This window comes from Equus przewalskii, chromosome 2 (genome assembly GCF_037783145.1).
Source record: "Equus przewalskii isolate Varuska chromosome 2, EquPr2, whole genome shotgun sequence".
Lineage (NCBI taxonomy): Eukaryota > Metazoa > Chordata > Mammalia > Perissodactyla > Equidae > Equus > Equus przewalskii.
This window is the reverse complement of record NC_091832.1, coordinates 105,598,677-105,620,657: the sequence shown is the minus strand read 5'-3', so window position 1 is coordinate 105,620,657 and position 21,981 is coordinate 105,598,677. Positions and strand designations below refer to the sequence as shown.

The following is a 21,981-nucleotide window of genomic DNA, read 5'->3' as shown; positions in this document are numbered from 1 at the left end:
TTTCTTAGATTTAATTTGGTTAATAAAGTTCTTTTTTACCATGTTTTCTTTTAGTCACTTCAGATACTCTCTCTCAGACACTTCACACTTTTCTCAATCTGCTAGCAAAGGTTATTTTTGTTCTTGATAAATGTCTATAAAGTATCTAAGAAATATCTGTGCTTTCTGTAGAATCAATGCTTTAACATGCCAGGCTTTCTTTGAGTATTGTGAAGAGAGAGATTTTAAAATTTGTCATTTGCATGACATAACTCTATACTGTATTTAGTTTCTTAAATGGATAGATATTGATTCTTTTAAAATTATTTAGTATTTAGTGATTTGGAACAGGGGTTTAAAAATTAGATCTCATCATTTTGACTGTCATCTCATACCTACCCAGGGGGAGCGCTAGGTAGCAATAAAAACACTGTAAGACTTTGTAGAATTGCTTCTTCTGTCTTCCTTCACATCTTTGTGGGACACATCTAAAGCTAATTGATTGGTGTTCTGTCTGGTATAACCTGAACGATTTTAGTCTGTTTGTTTGTAAAAACTCCAAATTTCTGGACCTCTTAAGATCTTTACTGTTATGTTGGGGGATAGGAGGTTTGAGGCCCAGGAACATACATTTTAAAAGAGTACCACCAGGTCATTCTGATACAGATGATGTGAAAGGCTCACTTTGAGAAATACTCATATAAAGTGTGTGTACACTAAAAGAATGTGATTTGGACAGCTAAAAACATCTCAAGAGTTCCTGGAACTTTATTGGTCATCTAGTACAGCTTCTTGCTTAATATACAAACTCTTATTTATACCATTTCTGATAAAGCATCCAGTAATGTGGAGTATAGGATTTAAAGGCAGTCTATCCCATTAATTGAATAACTCCAGTTAAAAAAAAAAATCCTCCTCATTTAGGAAAGTTGCTGCCCTTAATGCTGTGCTGAGTGACAGTACAGATTAAATCTAATTCTTGGATGATAATGACTTTGTCCCCTTTACTCTTAAGTCTTGTGAAATCTTTTGCAGTTCTTTGATTCTTAAAAACCTAAGTTAATTTAATAGATCAGTTACAAATGGAGAGAGTATTGTATTTTAAGACTTGATTTAACTTTCCAAGAAGTTTACAGAAACAAGTTTTTCTACAGATGTTCTCAGATATTCATTTTGTCATTTTATGGAAGTACTCTTTTTCTTTTTTAAGAAAAATTCTTAGGCTTGCATTTAAAAAGGCATTTACTATTATTTGCATAGAAAATAATACAGAGCAATCTGGTAAAAAATTCTTTGGATATTAAAAAATAGCTGGGCTTATATTCATTTTCAAGCTTTTTAAGGTATATTTTGTGAATTTAGTATCCCATTAAGATAAGGTCGTCTGTCTAAATACTTCATCAATGTTTGTCCAGAGATATTTCCATCCAGGAGTTCTTTTTGCATGCTCATTTGAATTGTACAGTTGGATTGTAGAGAATACCAAATGGTGATTTCCTCCTAGTAAAGGAATCTATTTTAAACATAGTTCATGGGACTTTTAAGAAGCATTTGACAACCTTAGAGATTCTGTTATTCATTCCTTTCCATTTTTTTTCAGATCAGTAATGTGAGGTTCAGAATTTTAACAAAATACTTACCCCAAATCATTCAGTTTGCCTCTTGGGAGAGCCTGGATTCAAACTCAGTTTGTGTAACTTCTCATGCCGCTGCTGTTTGTATTAAATTGAGTTTTGAGAGCTTTGAGCATAGCCAGTGACTAGAACCTCTGCTATGTCTGTTAAACTTGACACTCCTGAAACAGGTGCTTTTCCTTCCTCCTCTTGGGCTGGTTTGTACTAGGAGGTCAGTAAGTGTTCCATGAATAAATGCTTTGAGTCAGCATGTTTTAGTTTTGAAAGTGCTTTTATTTTTCTACTTAATTCTGCTGCCTGGAACACTTGAAAAATAAATTTTATCTTTTATTTTTTACTCTTGTTGCACATTAGGCTCTCCTGAGAAGCTTTTAAAATAATATGGGAATGGTACTGGTATTAAATATCTTAATCCCTAGTGATTCTAATGTACATCCAGGATTGGTAATTACTGCTCTCTGATAATCTAATCTTTTATATTCCTTTTTCATCATACCTACTGTATGCTAGGGGCTGTGCACTATTACGTAACTCTCAGGGGCACCATTTGCATAAAATACAGAATGAGGATTTGGAATACAAAGACAAGATGCTTCCTGCCTTTTATGTCTTCTCCTGTCCGGACATCAGTTGTGTTTCACAGGAACATAATTTGTTTTCTCCAGATGTTCTGTAGTATGTGGGTGATGGTGTTAAAATGTAATCCCTCAGACTATGATGTTCCAGATTTGGTATGACCAGTGTATAGTTCTTTAATAATGTTGTATTCTTTGATCTAGACACTGTATTTTTATTAATGCAGACTTAGTTTGTATTAGCTGTTAAAGCAACCATTTCTGTTGACTTAGATTACGCTTATGGTGGACTAAGCTCCTGAGATCTTTGCTCTATGAAAACCTGTCAGATCAGGTCTGCTGTAATCTTTGATTAGATTTAACCTTTGACTTTAAACTTTGATTTTCATGTTATTATTTCATATTATTTTGAATGAATCAAATAAAAATTTACCAATTATATGACATAATTTTACAGATATAATTTTCCAGGAACAAGGTTTAGCCTCAAGAGAAGCATACGTATATAAAGGCCAAAAATAAAGTTTCTAAGAAAATATTAATATACTTATTTTTTTCATTAAATTAGCTTTTATACTACCCCATTAAAACATCTAGGTGAAACAATTTGATGTTTAAGAAATCTTACGTGGATTTTGACTTGGAGGATTTTTTTCTTTTTCCAAATGTGTCTTGCTATTTTAGGCACAACCAGTGTCTCATTATCTTACTACAGTATGTCTTAGTCTGTCTGGGTTGCTACAAAAAAAATACCATTGACTGGGTGCCTTAAACAGCATTTAGTTCTCACATTTCTGGAAGCTGGGAGGCCCAAGATCAAGATGCTGACAGATTCAGGGTCTAGTCCCATTTCTTGGTTCACAGATGACCGTCTTCTCACTGTGTCCTCATATGGTAGAAGGGGTGAGGGTCTCTTTTATAAGGGTACCAATCCCATTATGACCTAATCACCTTGCAAAGGCCCCACCTCCAAGTACCATCACGGTGGGGGTTAGGTTTCAGCATATGAATTTTATAGGGACACATTTAGTCTATAACACAGTTTGTAATAAATACATAACATTTTCTTTTGAATCCATGTCTTCTGTTCATTATAGATACAGTGACTATTCTACAGACCCTGTTTCTTCCCAACTTTTTTTCAGTGCCCAAGTATATCTTTAATATAAGTAGCCTTCACTTATTGATATCTCTTGATTTGGAACATTCGAAGGATGCTTAGAAAAAAGGATGTCAAAAGCAACTCATCTTCTTTTACCTCATTTTCTGGTTCCCAAATAGTCATGATAAATGTAAGCTCAGTAGCTGTCTCAACAATTCTAATGATGTGTAGAAACAAAACTTTGTTAAATGTGTCTTATGGTATATAAAGATTCTTTTATTGTGAGAACCTCTGACTCTCCTAAGGAGGGAAGAGAACTGATTTTGAATTATTAATTTTTAAATAGGAATGACTGTTCTCTAACTTCTTTTTAAAGTTTGATGCAGCCCATTATTTTATGATAATGACATTGCATCTTTTTGAGCTCCCTTCTTCAACAGTTATTTTAACTGAGAACTCAAAGCTTTTGGTATTGGCCACAGTTTTAACCAGAAATGGTCATTCTTTGAATTACTTTGTGTTGTGAAACTGGAACATTGTGGTACTAGAACAGTTGTAATTTGTGGCCCTCAGATGTAGGAAAATAACTTACTTTCACCAACTATTTCTCAGCCACATTTATCTGCTGTGTTATGTTCTGGTTTTTTGCTGTAGTCTGAGAAATGAAGATAGAATGAGCCAATTTACTCTGGCAGAAGCCTCTAAAAACTACCAGTTTCTTTCTCGGTCAACTCTGGCTCTTTGCTCTTATTCACTGGAATGTCAATTCATTATTTTCCGTAGAAGATTCTTTTTTGAATTGAAATTCTGATTGTCATTACCTTGTCTTGCTTCTGGCAAAGAATATAGAAGTAGCTGCTAAGAGAGTAAAAGTAGGAAGGGGAAGGTTGCAAGATAAAGGATGAAGAAATGGGCTTTCGACTATTTCCAATCATTTTTTTCTTTTGATATAGTCTTGATATTGAACTTCTGAGTGTTGTGTTTTTGCTTTCTAGGTGATGGGAATTGCAGTGATACTAGAGGCTTAGAAATCGCTATCAAGCAACGTGTTGATGATGCACTCACTTCAAAACTTCCAATGTTTTACTTGGTCAACAGGCCTCATATTAGTTTAGTACCTTCTGCATATTCACTTCAGACAAACTTGGAGTATAAATCCCTAAGTCTAAATTGGGCACAAGGGGACATTTCTTTGGAGATTGTGGATGGCCTAAGTGGGAAGATCACTAAAAGGTTAGCATTACTAATTTCTTTAAAAATCACATACTACTTAAGGAAAAGAATACATTTTAATAGAATTTTTTTATTCTAACTTTTTTTGGATACAGTTTTTTGAATTCTGAACAACAGTAATAATAGTTACCACTAATTGAGTGCAATTGTGCTGTAGGAATTGTACTAATTTAAAAAATTTTTTTCCTGACAAGGAAACAGGCCTGAAGAAGGTACGTAACTTACTGAAATTACATAGTAAATGGTGGAGCCAGTGTTCAAAATCAGTCTCGAGAACATATGTTTCTCCAAGTGTCATTTCATGACCATTAGCATTGGAGTCTCCCAGGTATTATTTATGAACACTTAAGTGTGAGAACTACTGTACTATGTTACAGTGCCTTCTTATAGTAACCCTGTAGGTTAGGTGGTATTGTTCTTTACAGATAAAGAAACTGAGTTTCACACTGAGGTTAAATATCTTGCTTAAAGTCACCAAAGTAGTAAGTGACACAATTAGGATTCTCTTCTGGACATTTCATTTCCAAAGCCCTTGGTCTTAACCATAATACACTATGCCTTTTACACATTTCTTTGTAATATCCCTGCTATTGATTATCAGGTAAAACTGAAACTCTTCTTTTTGTGTGAACCTACGTTTATAATGAAGTAATGAATGATGATGAAAGTTTAAATGCTTAAATTTGCTTTCTTTGTGAAGATGGATTTAAATTAAGACTACATACAAAAGTTTCTTGGTATGAGCTTGGCAAGCATGCTATTGATTATTTCAGCTAAGATGAATCATACTATTTATGCTTTGAATCAGCATAAAGAAGTATATCACTCTTAATAGACTAACTCACACATATAAACAAAACATATTCTGTGAAAGAATAAAAAACTGTTTACTGAAAACATAATAGCAAAACAGAGATGAAATTAATAAATATAAAATGAGCTTAACTCATTTCTTATGGCTAGATGCTTTCCAGATGATTACAAACAAAACGATTGTGATATAAATATTAGACAAGGTGTAATTCAGCCCCAAAACATCACGTAAGGCATAGGACACTTTAGCAATATAAAGTGTAATTCACAAGACAGAACAGTTATGAATATCTGTGCAACGAACAACATAGTATCAACATTCATAAAGGAGAAATGGAAGATAAGAGGAAAACTAGGAATTGACTGCTAGTTGAAACAGTAATGCACCTCTTTCATTTCATGGTAGGTCAAGTAGACAAAACAATAAGCAAGAATATAGCAGTTTTAAATAATAGTAAGGTGGATTTGATTATTTAAAACTCTGCACCATAAAAATATAAAATAAACCTACTTTTCAAGAACTTACAGAATGTTGACAAAAACTGTCCATCTGTTCGGCCACAAAGAAAATCTCAAATTTTATAACATAGAAACAATGTGTGCAGTATTTTCTGAGTGTGGTGCAATAAAACTGTAACAAAATCAGAATACTAGAAACTTCTTTTACTAGGGAAAAAAGTTCTCTAACTTTTGACTCACAGGGGAAATACAAAATGAAATTGCATAATATTTAGAAAACAAAGATATTGAAAGCATTACATGTCAGAACTTGTAAGAAATACAGCTAAAACAAAGCTGAATGGAAAAATCAATTTTTAAAATGCTTATATCAACAAATAATGGAAATAAATTAGGCAGAATGAAGAAATTAATAAAACTAGAAATGTAAATTAAAGAGCTAAAAAAAGTTAAAAGTAACCATAAAAAGCTAATTCTGTGAAAAAATATCACTAGCTAATCTCATATAATAAATGATAAGGGAGTCATTACTCAGAAACAGAAAAAATTAAAAGAATCATAAGAAACTTCTTTGCTCAGCCATGCAAATATTGTTTGAAAACCTGGATTAAATCATAAATTTCTAGAAAAAAAATTTCTAAAACTGGTATAGAAGAGGGAAAAATCTAAACAGATTACTTTCATGAGAAAATTATCAAGAAAGTGCCCTCTTTCTCAAAGTACCATTCTGAGGTGGTTCAGAGGAATTTTATAAACCTTTAAATAGCAGAAACTTCCAATGCTATCTAAAAAGATGGAAAACATCCAAATGCTTTTATGAAGCAAGTGTATCATTGATACTTAAACTTGATAGAAGATTGTTGCCCCTCCCCAAAAGTTACAGACCAAGCTCACTTTTATATCCAAGCAAAATTGCTCAATAAAATATTAGGGAGCAGAATCTACCAGCACTTTAAAATAATAGGAATGTGAGGATAGTAACATAGAAATAATACCAGATTAGAAACTCTCAATAATGTAATTTGTCATATCAGTTGGTATAGGGAAAACACCATATATTCATCTCTGTAAATTCTAAGAAGGCACATAGTACCTCTCTACAGCTATTCTAATAAGGATACTCAGTAGAAAAGGAATATTTAGATATTTTTGTTAAGGATAAAATGTATCTTTATTACTTTAAAAGTATTATCATGATTGATGATGAAATCTAGAGGCCTTTCCACTAACATCCAAAACGAGACATGATTGTTTACTGTTATTTGACACTTTACTTAATGCATTTAGATGAAAGAAATGAGAGATATAAAATATTGGAAAGGAGGAGGTAAAATTACCACTCTCTGCATATGGTATCGTTTTATACCAGAAAAACCCAAAAGAATCATCTGAAAAACTACCACAACAAAAGGTATCATGGTGGAAAATTAATATATAGAGATCAGTAGGCTTCATACACAGGAATGTGTGTTAACTATTGCTGCATATAAACTACCTCAACACTTAGTGGCTTAATGGGGCTGCCCCAGAAGCAAAGCAGTTAAGTTCGCACACACTGCTGCGCTGGCCCACAGTTCCCCAGTTCGGATCCTGGCTCGAACCTACACACCGCTTATCAAGCTATGCTGTGGCAGCCATCCCACATATAAAGTAGAGGAAAATGGGCACGGATGTTAGCTCAGGGCACGTCTTCCTCAGCAAAAAGAGGAGGATTGGCAGCGGCTGTTAGCTCAGAGCTAATCTTCCTCAAAAAAGAAAAAAAAAATACAAAAAATTTAGTGGCTCAAAACAACCCTTTATTACTGCTCACAAGTCCTTGGGTCAACTGCGCTGGATTTGGTTGGGCTCCCCCCGTGTCGGGATTCAGCCGAAGGTCAGCTTGGCTGATCTTAGAGAGACAGCTGGGCTCTGGTCCACGTGTTCTCCCGTCATCTAGTAGACTAGTCCCAGCTAGCTCACATGGCAAAGGTGAGATAAGAGAATGAGAACGCAAAGCTTCTTGAGCCTGAGGCTCAGAACTAGCACATTGTTCTGTTAGCCAAAACAAGTCACAAAGCCGGTCCAAATTCAAGGAGAGGAAACATCAACTGCAGTTATTGATGGGGAGAATATGAAAAGTCACGTTGTAAAGAGGATGGAGACAGAATTGAAGGATTTTGGCAATCTTTGTAATTGCCAAACTAATAAAAAGGTATAATGAAGGGAAAGAGGTACAGTAGCAAAAAAGTTCTTCATCTGTGGACCCACTTTTATTAAAAACATAGAAGTAGTATATATCTATGTATGCGTACATACACACATGCATATATGAAGGGTGGTGAGGTATGTATATTTTACTTTTTCTAGTGAGTTAAAATTTGCATACAGTTGAATACATTGTACAATTTCTTGAGTTATGATATATGTATATACCTCTGTAACTACCACTTCAGTCAAAATGTTGGGCATTTTCATCATCCCAGAAAATATTTCTGTGCCCTCTTCCAGTCAGTCCCTGGTAGAACTATTGTTTGTTGATTTTAATCCTTGCAACTTCCAGCATAAATCATTGAATAATGATTAGTGAATGTTTCATTCTTTTCTGGTTTAGTTCCCCATTTAAAAGTGGTATGTCAATGGCAAGTCGGCTTTGTAAGGCTGCAATGTTAAATCGATTTAATCTGCTTGCCAAAGAAGCTAAAAAAGAAGATTTGCTTGAAGCTAGTACATATCATGCAGCTAAGGTAAGTCCTTAAAGGAATAGAGTTGATCATAAAATTTAAGACAACGATAATGTGGTACTTCTGATGATGATACATACCAAAAGTTGAATAGTTCCTGAATATAAGATAGTGCCATGTAGTGGTAAAATTAATTTTTAAATGAATATGCCAGAAATTGGTTATATAAATAAATGTCAACACTTAAAGTAGCTACCTCAGTATGTTGTGTGCTTAGTTTGACAGTATTGCTCAAAACCTGCTGTCGCACCCAGAAGAACAAGATGGTAATAAAATTTTTTCTGTATATGATATTAACTATGCTACCTATAGAAGTCAAGCATTCTGTAATAATACTTTAAGCTATCCATATGAATTAACTGTGAAACAGCTTGAATTTCAGCATGTGATTTGAGCCTAAGTAGGTGATATAGATAGCCTTTTTCTCTCTTTAAAAATATTTATTCTTTTTTAGTATTACTAACATAATGCATGCTTAAGTAGAGAATTTGGCAATTTTTTTAAAATAAGAGGAAGAATATTATTGGTTATTCCACCTGCTATTCAAATATAACCCTTATTAGTCTTTTAATGTAAGCATTTTATTTCACTTTCTTGTCATGTATGAGTGTATATTTTTGTGCATATATATTTTAAAATATTAAGATCATAATGGATACGTTTTTAACCTGCTTTTTTCATACGACAAAATGTGACATGAACCATTTTATCAAGTTATTAAATATTAAATGCAAATGGTTTCTGATAACATAATTTCAGTTTCAGTAATGATAGAGTATTGTGTGAAAGTCTCTTAATTTCACACATATCTTAATACTCAAACTGTGTAATCCCAACCTGTAAAGCAACTGTATTAACTACAGGTTTGTGTGTATGTAAACACATTTTTGAGTATAAAAGCTTATCTAGACAGTTTCTGGTTTTGGCAGCTCTTTAAGGTTGCAAATCATCTCTATAAAAACAAGTATAACACTGGACAAAATTGTCAAAAAAACCACCTTTTCTCAATTCTGGAAATTTACTAAAGGCAGAAAACACATTGAAAAGTGTATATTTTTGAAAAACTGCTAGAACTTCAGGTAAGAACAATAGGAGTTTGTGGATCTTTGCCCGAGGGAGTTCCTATTCTCTCTCCTTCGTTGCTGCTAGTTTGAATGGCAAGAACTGTAGTTTTACCGGAGTGAGCATGCCACCAAACACAGATTTGCTGCCAGAGGGGGCTGGACTTGATTTGGGGCAAAGGATGAAAAATTTGCATCTTTGTCAACTAAAAGTGGCAAACCTGGGGAACAAATGGGGAAAATCTGTGACTTTGCTGGCCCAACATTGCAGTCCTGCTTGGGGCAAGTGGTGGATCAACTCGTAACTTAACAGGTAAAGTTTGGAAATGAAAGGGCTGAGACAAATTCTTTGCATATCCCTGACAGAAACTACACTCATGTACAAGGAAGACCCAAGAGAATCTAGTAAAGAGTGAAGGTGTGAAAGTGAACTATCTGCACCATTAAGCACACTCCCCTGCGCGCGCGCACACACACACACACATTGATCAGAAGCTGGGAGCCCTACAGCATCAAGGTGTTAGAGCACAGTGTCTGTGGAAATAATTTGTTTATCAATAAGCAGTGCAGATACAGGGTACCCATAGGAAGCCAGGCTAAAACATAAAAAGAAGAGTGAAAAACTGGGAAGAGAAAACAGCAGCCGCACACCATGGGGAAAACAGATCTCATAATGTAAGCATGCTAAGTTTTTAAAAACTACAACCTTAGAAAAATAAAACAGAGTCCAGAGTTGCTGCAATATATTATCGAAAAAGTCTTAAGTTTCAACCAGAGGTTATAGGATATGTAAAAAGCAGGAAAGTGTAACCTATACTCAGGAAAAATAACAATCAGTAGAAACTGGTTTTTAATGGATCCAAATGTTGAATATAGCAAAGACTTAAAAGCAGCTAATTATAAATATGTTCAAAGAATTAAAGAAAAATATAAAAATGTATTATTAAATATGCGTTCTCAGTAGAGAAATAGAAACTACAAAGAAAAGAACCAATTGAATACTTTGGGTTGAAACAATATATAATAACCGAAATGAAAAATTCTCTAGATGCACTTAACAGCACATTTGAGATAACAAAAAAATCAGTGACCTTTGAAGATATTATCAATAGAAATTATTATGTTAAAGTACAGAATGAAAACAGTTTGAAGAAAAATGAACAGAGCCTCAGAGATTTGTGGAACAATATTAAGTGAACCAACATATGTGTACTAGGAATCCTAGAGGGAAAGGAGAGAGAAAAAGGGTCAGGGAAAATATTTGAAGAAATAATGACTGAAAAATCCCCAAGTTTGGTGAAAAACATTAACAGATCCAGGAAACTCAGCAAACCCCAAGGAAAAAAAAAAAATAAAGAAGTATCCACACCTGGATACATCGTAGTCAACCTGCTTAAGACCAAGATAAAGAGGAAATCCTGAAAGAAGCAAGAGGAAAAAGTTATCAACCGTAGAACACTACATTTAAAGGCTGAATTCTCACTAGCAATAATGGAGGCCAACCCCAAATAGCCGAAGCAATCTTGAAAAACAACAGCAAAGCTGGAGAATTCACACTTATTGATTTAAAGGCTTACTACAGAGCCATAGTAATCAAGATAGTGTAATACTGGCTTAAAGATAAACATAGATCAATGAAGTATAATTGATAGTCCAGAAATAAACCCTGGCATTTATGATCAATTGATTTTTAACGAGTGCAAAGATCATTCAGTGGGGAAAAAATGGTCTTTTCAACACATAGTCCTGGGACAACTGGGTGACTACATGGAAAAGAATAAACTTGGACCTCTACCTCATACGATATACAAAAATTAACTCCAAATTGATTATAGACCTGTGTAAGAGCTAAAATTATAAAACTCTCAGGAGAAAATATTTGTACAGCTGTATACTGCGTAACAAAGCTTTGGACAATGATGGACCATATATACAATGGTGGTCCCAAAGATTAGTACTCTATAGCCTAGGTGTGTAGTAGACTATACCATCTAAGTTTGTTCAGATAATGCTCTGTGATATTCACACAACAACTAAATCACCTAACAATGCATTTCCCAGAATGTATCCCTCTTGTTAAGTGATGTGTAACTATACTATTAAGTTAGAGAAAGGTTTCTTAAGTCTGATACCAAAAACACAATCCTTAAGAGACAAAAATATTTTAGACTTCATTAAAATGAAAACTTTTGCATTTCAAAAATCATGAACAAGGGGCTGGCCCCGTGGCTAAGTGGTTAAGTTCCTGCACTCTGCTTCGGTGGCCCAGGGTTTCACCGGTTTGGATCCTGGGCGCAGACATGGCACCACTCATCAGGCCATGCTGAGGTGGCATCCCACATGCCACAGCTAGAAGGATGTGCAACTAAAAATCTACAGCTATGTACCGGGGGCTTTGGGGATAAAAAGGAAAAAATAAAATCTTTAAGAAAAAAAAAGCAAGAAAATCTTTGCAAGTCATATATCTAATAAGGGACTGGTATCCAGAATGTACGAAGACCTCTTGCAACAAAATAATAAAAAGACAGATGACCCAGTTTTTAAAATGAGCAAAGGATTTGAGTAGACATTTCAACAAAGATGATATGCAGATGGCCAATAAGCATATAAAAATATATTCAACATCATTAGTCATTAGGAAAATGTAAATGAAAACCACAGTGATATACTATTTTACACACACTAAGATATAGCTATAATAAAAAAGAATGATATTGACAAATGTTGTCAAGGATGTAAAGAAAATGGAACCATCATACATTGCTGGTGGGAATGTAAAATGGTGCAGCTGCGTTGGAAAACAATTTTAACAGTTCTTCAAAAAGTTACATATAATGAGTTATTCTGTGACCTAGGAATTCCACTCCTGGGTATATGCATAAGAGAATTGAAAACATGTACCTACACTAAAACTTGTACGTAAATGTTCATAGCAGCAGTATTCATAATATACAAAAGGTGGAAACAATCCAAATGTTCATGATCTGATGAATGGATAAACAAATTATCCATACAGTGGACTGCCATTCATCCATAAAAGGGAATGACGCTCTGATACATTCTGCAACATGATCAGCATTGAAAACGTGTTAAGTGAAAGAAGCCAGACACAAAAGTCCACATATTGTATGATTCCATTTATGTGAAATGTCCAGAATAGGCACATTCGTAGAGACAGAAAGTAGATTAGTGGTTTCCAGGGTCTGGGTCTAGGAGAGAATGAAGTGACTGCTGATGGGTACAGGATTCCTTTTTGGGGTGATGAAAAAGTTCTTAAATTAGTGGTGATGGTTGTGTAACTTTGCAAATATACTAAAAGTCATTGAATTGTACACTTTGAAAGGGTATTTTTAAGAAAAAATTTTTAAATATTGGCACCTGAGCTGACATTTTCTGCCACTCTCTAAAGCCCCCTGGTATACAGTTGTACATTCTAGTTGTGAGTGCCTCTGGTTGTGCTATGTGGGATGCTGCCTCATCATGGCCTGATGAGTAGTGCCATTGTCCACACCCAGGATCTGAACTGGGGAAAACCCTGGGCTGCCAAGACAGAGCATGCGAACTTAACCACTCGGCCACAGTGCTGGCCCATAAAAGGGTGAATTTTATGATATGTGAATTATAGCTCAACAAAGCTGTTAAAAAGGAAACAGTGGAGACCAAAATGCAGTGAAATCACGTGTTCAAAGTACTGAAAGAAAAAACCTGGAAATCAAGAATTCTATAGCCAGCAAAATAATCCTTCAAAAATAAAAAGTTCCCAAGTAGGCAGTAAAATTTGTTAGAACTTCCATAAAAGGAATTTCAGAGGAAGTCCCTGAGGCTTGGAAGAAATTATACCATATGATAACCAGTCTACAAGGAAGGAATAAAGAATCCCGAAAGTGATAATTATGTGGGTAAATATAAAAGACATCTGTATTTTTTCTATTTTTTTAGAAGCTGTTTTAAACAATTTTAACACTTTATTATTGATTTTGTAACATGGATACAATATAAATGGCAATAATATAACAAAGGATAGGGAAAGAAATGTATCAGGATTGAAACAAAGTTTCTGTATTTTACCAGAGTTAAGTCAATATGAATCTGAAGTAGAATATGAAAAGATAAAGAGCCATATTATAATTCCTAAAGTAACTGTGAAGAAAATAACTGGAAAATTATGGATGAAGTTTCACCAGAGAAATTAAAATGGTGTACTAAAAATGCAGTTTTTAAAAGGCAATAAAGAAGAAGCAGAAAAGTAAAAGACATGGGACTTCGAAAATAGTGAAATGGCAGACATAAATCCACTCTAGCAATAATTATATTTAATTTGAGTAGACCAAATGCTCCAGAGAAAGGCAGAGATTGGGTAAAGAAGAAAGATCCAACTATTTGCTGTCAGCAAGAGACACTTTAAATTCACATACACAAATAGACTGAAAATAAAAGGATGAAAAAAAGACATAACCTGCAATCAGTAGCAATAAGAGAGCTGGAGTGTTTATATTAATATCTAACAAATGTACATTAAGATGAAATATCAGAGCAACATTTTATACTGGTAAAAAGGTTAATACATCAGGAACGTGTAACAATTACATATGTTTGGGTGTAACAACAGAGCCCCAAAATATGGAAGCAAAAACTGACAGAATTGAAAAGTGAAAAGGACAATTCTGTAATTATAGTTGGGTGTTTTAATACTCCTCCCTCAGTAATTGATAGTACAACTAGACAGAAAACTAGTAAGAATATAGAAGGCTTAACTAACTCTACCAACCAACCAAACCAAATGGACCTCTAGAGAACCCACTGCACAACAGCAGAATATATATTCTTTTCAAGTATATAAGGAGCATTCTCCAGTATGGACCATATAGGCTGTAAAGCAAGTCTTAGTAAGTTTAAAAAGATTAAAATCATACAAAGTATGTTCTAATGATTATGGAATTAGGAATCAACAATAGAATGAAATCTGGGAAATCATTATATAAATGATTAAGTTAATTTCCTCTGAATTAACTCGACCTCTGAATAACCCATGAGCCAAAGAAGAAATTATAAGGGAAATAAGAAATATCTTGAACTGAAATGAAAATACAACATATTAAAATTTATGGAATATAATTAAGAAGTGCCTAGAAATTTATAGCTTTAAATGCTTATATTAGTAAGAGAATCATAAAATCAGTTATTTGAACTTCCACCTCAAAAAGTTAGAAGAGTAAATTAAAACAAAAGTAGGTGGGAAGAAATATAGAATGGGGTAGAAATCAATGAAATAGTAGGGAAAAAAATCAACAAAATCAAAAGTTGGTATATTGGAAAAAAAACAAAATTGATAATCCTTTAGACTGAGAAAAAAATGAGAAATGAATGAAAGAAGGGTCATCACTGCAGACCCCAAAGAGCTAAAATAATTCTAAGGAAATATTATGAGCAACCTTTTGTCAACAGATTAGATGAAATGGACACATTCCTAGAAAGACATAAATTACATAAACTGACTAAATAGAAAATCCAAATTGAACTAAAGAAATTGAATTCTTAGTTAAAATTCTTTCCCTAAAGAGCGAGTGTATATATGGCTCCACTGGTGAATTCTATCAACGTACAAGCAAAAAATAATACAAATCATGTGAAAGCTCTTTCATAAAATAGAGGAGGAGAGAACACTTTTCATCTCATTTTGCAAGGCCAGTATAACCCTGATACAAGGATGAAACTGGACAAAAACATAGAAGAAGTGAAAACTACAGGGCCAGTCCTGGTGGCCTAGTGGTTAAGTTCAGCACGTTCCACTTTGGAGGCCCAGGTTCTCTTCCTGGGCATAGACCTACACTGCTCTGTTAGCAGCCATGCTGTGCTGGTGGCCCACATACTTAAAAATAGAGGAAGATTGGCATAGATGTTGGCTCAGGGCAGATCTTCCTCAGCAAAAAAAAAAAAGAAAACTAAACTACAAACCAGTATCTCTCAGGAACATAAATGCAAAAATTCTTACAAGATATTGACAAAACCAAATCCAGCAGCATACAAAAAGATTATATACCCCTCACCAAAAGGTTTATTTCAGGAATGCAAGGTTAATTCAACATCAGAAAATTATTTGATGTAAACATATGAATAGGTTCCAGTTCAAAACCCACATATGTATCTTAAAAGATGTCCAGAATGCATTTGACAAAATCCAACACCTATTCACGATAAAAATGGTGAACAAAAAAGAAAGAAAAGTGAACTTCCTCAACCTGATAAAGGCATCAACTGTTGACATCACACTTAATGTCGAAAGACTGAATTCTCACCCCCTTCCCCACCAAGATTGGAGAAGAAAGCAATAACGTCTCCTCCCACCACTTCTATTCAACATTGTTCTGTAGCTCCTAGCCGGTGCAGCAAGGCAAGAAAAAGAAGGAAAGGCATTCAGACTGGAAAGAAAGAAGAAAAACTTTCTTATTTCTAAATGATGTAATCTTGTATCTAAAATATCCTGTGGAATCTACCAAAAACAATTATATCATGTGAATGTAGCACACGAGATAAGAACAATATGGAATAATAAATTGTGTATCTATATACTAGGACCGAACACTCCAAAAATAAAGTTAAGGAAACAGTTTCATTCACAGGAGCATAAAAAAATACTTAGGAATAAATTTAATAAAAGAAGTGTAAGACCTATACACTGAAAGTGATGAAACATTGCTGAAAGAAAGTGAAGAAAACTAGTTAAATGGAGAGATGTACCATTTCATGCTTTGGAAAACTCAGTATTGTTAGGATGTCACTTCTCTTGAAATTAATCAATGGATTCAATGCAAATTCTGTCAAAATCCCCCCAAGCTTTTGTGTAGAAATTGACAAGCTGATTCTAAAATCGATATGTAAATCCAAGGGACAGAGAAGAACCAAAATAATTTTTAAAAAAGAACAGAATTGGTAGACTTACTCTACATAGTTTCAAAACTTGTCATAAAGCTACAGTAATCAACACAGTGTTTTGATGTAACGAGTGACATAGGTCAATGGAATCAGAATAAGAGTCCAGAAATAAACCCACATACTTATAGTCAGTTGATTTTATACAAAGGTGCCAAAGTAATTTAATGGGAGAAAGATTAGTCTTTTCAGCAGATGGTGCTGGACTTAGTGCTTAACTTAGACTTAGATCAGTTATACAAAAAAATTAACTCAAAATGGATCGTAGATCTGAAAGACCTAAAACTATAAAACTTCCAAAGAAAACGTGAGAAAATGTTTGTATTCTTAGGTTAGGGAAAATTTTCTTAGATATGACACCAAAAGCACAATCCATAAAAGAAAAAATTGATCGTTCAGACTCCAAAATTTAAACCTTGCCTTTCAAAAGTCATCATTAAGAAAATGAAAATACAAGCTACAGACCGGAAGGAAAAAACTTGCAAAGTTTTACATCTGACAAAGGTCTTGGATCTAGAACATATAAAGAACTCTTACAACTTAATAAAAAGAGGGCAAACAACCCAGTTCTTTAAAGTATGGAAAAGAATATGTACAAAAGGCAAATACACGTATAAAAGATGCTCAGTCTCAGTCATTAGGGAAATGCAAAGTCAAACCACAATGAGATACCACTGCACACCCACTAAAATCCAAGACTTACCAGGCTAGATATTGTGGAGAAACTGGAAACCTTTTGCACTACTGACAGGAATGTAAAACGATACAACCGCTTTTGAAAACAGTTTGGCAGTTTCTTACCTTACCATGTGATTCAGTACTTCCTGGGTATCTATCCAGGAGAAACAAACTTATGTTCACACAAGACTTATACATAAATGTTTACAGGAGCATTATTAATAATAGCCAAGAACTGGAGAAAATTCAGATGTTCATCAACTTGTGAATGCATAAACAATGTGATATATCCATACATTGGAATACTAATCACCAATAAAAAGGAGCAGACTACTGATACATGAAACAACGTGAATGAATCTGAAAACATTATGCTAGCTGAAAAAAGCCTGACAGAATACATGGTATGTTAATCAATTTATGTGAAATTTTTCAAAAAAGCAAAACTCTGGAGACAGAAAGTAGATTAATGTGGTTGCCTGAGGCTGGGGCCAGGAATACAGATTGACTGCAAATGTACAGTCAAGTGGAACTTTTTGCGGACGATGGAATTGTTTTGTAACTGGACTGTGGCAATGGTTGCATACCTGTATAAATTTACTAAAATACATAAAACTCTATACTTAAAGTGGGTGAATTTATGGTGTGTAAATTATGCCTCAGTAAAACTGTTTTTGTAAGTTCATCAGTATGTTCATTTATAAAAAATGAAATAAGCCAAAATATTAATGGTGGTTATCTATGGTTTGGGAATTACAGGTGATTTTTATTTCCTCCTTTATAGTTTCTCTATTTTTCAAGTTTTCTGTAAGGAGTTTGATTACTCTTTTAATTAAAAATGTTAAAAAAGAAGAAAAATTGTCTTTTAGGAATGTTGGGAAGGACAGTTTATTTTTGAGAAAAATAGGAATTCAAGAAGATTTTCATTAATTTTTAAAATGTGAAACTAAAGAAACAAGATTAGAACTACTTACTTTTCATAAGCCAAATTCTGTCTATATTCTGTAATTCCATTTTTTTCCTTTCTGCAGTGTATGTCTGGATCCTATCAAGAAGCTAAAACTTTGTTGAAATCTTACTTGCAGCAACATGGCTATGGCTCCTGGATTGTGAAATCTCCCTGTATAGAGCAATTTAGTATGTGAATTAGGCAATCCACTGTCTCATTAAAAAATCTTATTTTTTGGTGTGTTTTGACTAGTAAAAATGTTTTAAAAATATTGTTGGTTTTCAGCTTTCAAAATTAGTGTCTTAAAACAACAGTGTCCAGAGATTGCTGAAAATTTGTAAATATTTATGTCAATTTACATTGAAACATTAGGGTTTTTAAAATATTTTTTTGGAAAATAATTACCTTATTCATTATGTAGCAATTTTGTATTTATTTTTGCAGACATTATAAGGCCATTACCCTTTTTGTAGTTTAAAAGAGAATTCATTTTTTTTTTTTAAGTTTTTGCTTTAAAGCTATCCATACAGTAAAGATAGTCAACATTGTGTCCTGGTATCTCACTTACGATTCTTTTTTAAATTAAAAATTAGAATCCAAGAGTACAAATAACAATTCTTACTCATTTGTTGATTAATTCAACAGACGTTTGAGTGCCTAATATTTGCCAGTCACCATGCTATGTGATAGGAAATAAACAGTAAGTAAAACATCATTTCTCATGTCAGAGAAGTTCATGAATGCTAACTGCACATATAAGTGCAGAAAAATGTTAACCATGTTAGGGAATAATTTGATAAATTATTCTGATAATAGAATATGATCATAAATACTTTAAATAAGATTGCCCGTTTCAAGTGTCCTATAAGATCTACCCAAATTTTATTTAATCCTTTATACTTTAGAATAGTACATATTTCTAATAATAGATCAATAAAAGACTACTTAGCTTTATTCTTATTTACACAGTGATTAGATGAAAAGAGAAAGTTTAGTTAGTTACTGTTTAGTTAGAATATATATCTTTAGGTAAAATTTTGACTTTGTCCCTCTTAGCTTGTACCTTTATTAAATTTATAAGTCTCACATCCCTCCATATGAACTATTATAATCTGTGATGAGATGGATGAAGGTTTTTTTGTTTTGTTTTGTTTTGTTTTTTGTCTATTCAAAAAGTATGGTAGATTTTAGTTGATGAACATTGAAGTCATTCTGGAAAGACTTATGTGTCTTTCAGTAGAGGAGACTATACTTATTAATATTAGGGTTAACCTCGTGAAATTGCCATTTCTTTGGTAGGTTAAAAAGGGTCAAATATGAGCAATTTCATATGGATCAACATAAATATACTATTAGTAAGTTCCATTTACATCAGTAAGGTGATATTTATTGCTTAGTTCTCTAAAGTGGTATTTCCTTGGTAAATACTTTTAGTTTCTTTCCTTCCACAGCTAATTTCCAGCCTTTATTTGTATTATTTTACTTCCCTTTGATAGTAAATTGAGCTTTGAAAAAGATAAGATCTTTTGCTTTCTCTTGAAGACTCTTCACATTTGTGGGTATTTTGCTTTTGGCTGACACATAAAATAACGAAAAGCGCCAGGTGGTTAATATCTGTCTCCAGAAGTTTTGCCTAACTAGTACAAGGCCCTGTATTAGACACTGCCATGAGAATCTGTAAAAGACAATTTAATTTACTTCCTCAAGAAATTTACAGGTTTAAGGGTAAGATACAGCAAATATACCCAACTGTTTTACAGACGGAATCTAGTGAGTACCACTTATTTCTTCAACACATAGTTACTGAGTCTCTATATATCATGTCTGCTCAATTACATGTAGTGTTTTGGTTTAGAGAAAGGAAAGATTATATCTAGGGTGGAATGTTAAGAGAGACTATATAAAGGAGATGGCATTTAGTAGAAGGCAGTCATTTAGTAGAAGGGGCAGGAGGTGGACATGAAACACAACATTGACCTTTATGACTGTGACTGTTATAAGTCATTTAATCTCTCTTAGCTCAGTTTTTTTCTTTGTAAGGATGAAATTGATACTGGTGGTTGCCCTTTGTTCAGAGAAGGAAGCTTGATAGGGCTTCATGCTGCCCTTCATCAAAAGCAGCAAAGCTTGTTAACTCCTTTATGTATTATGTATTGGGATTGTACAAGATATTTTGCTTGAAGAAAAACTTGTAAATTCAGACTTCAACTTCTGAAATTGTTCAAAACCCTCTAAACTAGTTGCATCTAAGTTTAAGACCTCTTTTAGCTCTAAGGTTCTGTTATCTGAGGCAGACATTGAAGGATGGGTAAAATTTTGGAGGCTGAAATGGGAGAGAGAATACATTCTAGTTGGAAATTGTAAAGCAAAGATTAGAGGGGGAAGTGTTAACAGTGTTTGAGGCCAGAGTGTAGAACATTGGATGGAAAACTTAAGAGTTGTATTTAGCCGGTGTTCTCAATTTGTTGTGCAGAAGGGAGCCCTTGAAGGATTTTACGTAGGGAAATGACGTACATTAAAACAGTGTTTCACAACATTTTCTTTGTTTACTTAATAGGAAATTTTCAAACATATCGAAGTAGAGAGAATAGTAAATGAATCCCCAGTACCCATTAGCCAGGTTCACTAATTATTAAAACATGGCAACTTTATTTCATATATACCTCTCCAAACTGAATTATATTAGAGCAAATATCAGACATATTCTTTCATCTGAAAATACTTCTGTATGTATCTGTAAAATGTGAGGACTCTTTAATGCGTACACTACACGTGTGCATAAGCACAGTTCAGTTAGCGCACTTTAAAAGTTAATAGTAATTCTCCCATTATCTCATAAATGTATAGATTGTTGAATCAAGGTCAAAATTACATCCATATATTGGAATTTATATGTTAAGTATCTGTTAATTTATAGATTGCCTCACACTTTTTTTTTCTTTTAATTTAGTTCTTGGAAAAATAGTCCTTTGCTTACAGTTTTCCACAACCTCATTTTTGCTGCTTACATCTTCATGATGTCATTTAACATGTTCATCTGTCCTCTGTATTTCCTGAAACTGTTAGTTACATCTAGAGGCTCTCAAATTCAGGTTCAGTTTTTTAGTAATAATACTTCATAGGCAGTATGGTGTACTTTCATCATATGACACAGTGTCTGGGTCATCTGTCTTTTTGTGGTGTTAACAGTGATTGATCATTGCCTAAATCCATTACTTCACTAGGGTTGCAGGTGATATTCAGATCCTCTTATTAGCTGGAATGCTTCCATTAAAAGAAATGTCTGCTTATGAATTCTTTGAGTACCTGGGATATAGCTGGTACAGAAAAGGCTGGATTGTTCCCCTTTATTTATGTTTTTGAAATAGTTGGTCCCCTGTCATCCTTTAGAGATGACCAATGATAATTTTTTTTAGTATCGTTATGAATTTAAACATAGTTGTTTTTCAATCATTACAATTCATATTAAAATTGTTCTCTTTTGCCAACAGGAGCCTTTTGTAAACATCTCTTGGTATTTTTCTCCTAGTTGATGTTTCTGATGCTATTTTAAGTAATATCATTTTGTATATTTTATTTTTTCTTTGTTGCTGATATATAGACATACAACTTATTTTTTTACGTTGGCCTTACATGCAGTAACCTTGCTAAATTCTAATAGTATATCTCTAAAGCTCTTTGGATTTTCCTCATATGCAGTCATGTTATATGCGAATAATGACAGGTTTATTTCTTCTGTCTCAATCTTTATCTTCTAATTTCTTTTTCTTGTTTTTTTTGCACTGGCTGTGACTTCCCAGTACAATGTGAATAGAAGTAGTGAGTGGTGTCCTTGTCATGTTGGTGCC

The 21,981-nt window shown here is 33.7% G+C and overlaps 1 protein-coding gene across 1 annotated transcript in view; it reads left to right on the top strand.

The window, feature by feature from the left end:
• ADAD1 (adenosine deaminase domain containing 1) overlaps positions 1-19,650 on the top strand; it is a 50,329-nt gene extending 30,679 nt beyond the window's left edge. Inside the window, exons 10-12 of the mRNA XM_008530606.2 lie at positions 4,286-4,523; positions 8,386-8,518; positions 18,216-19,650. Of these exons, the coding sequence (XP_008528828.2) occupies positions 4,286-4,523; positions 8,386-8,518; positions 18,216-18,329 (485 nt within the window). The 3' untranslated portion in view covers positions 18,330-19,650. The remainder of the gene's footprint in view (positions 1-4,285; positions 4,524-8,385; positions 8,519-18,215) is intronic.
• The last annotated feature ends 2,331 nt before the right edge of the window (positions 19,651-21,981 follow it).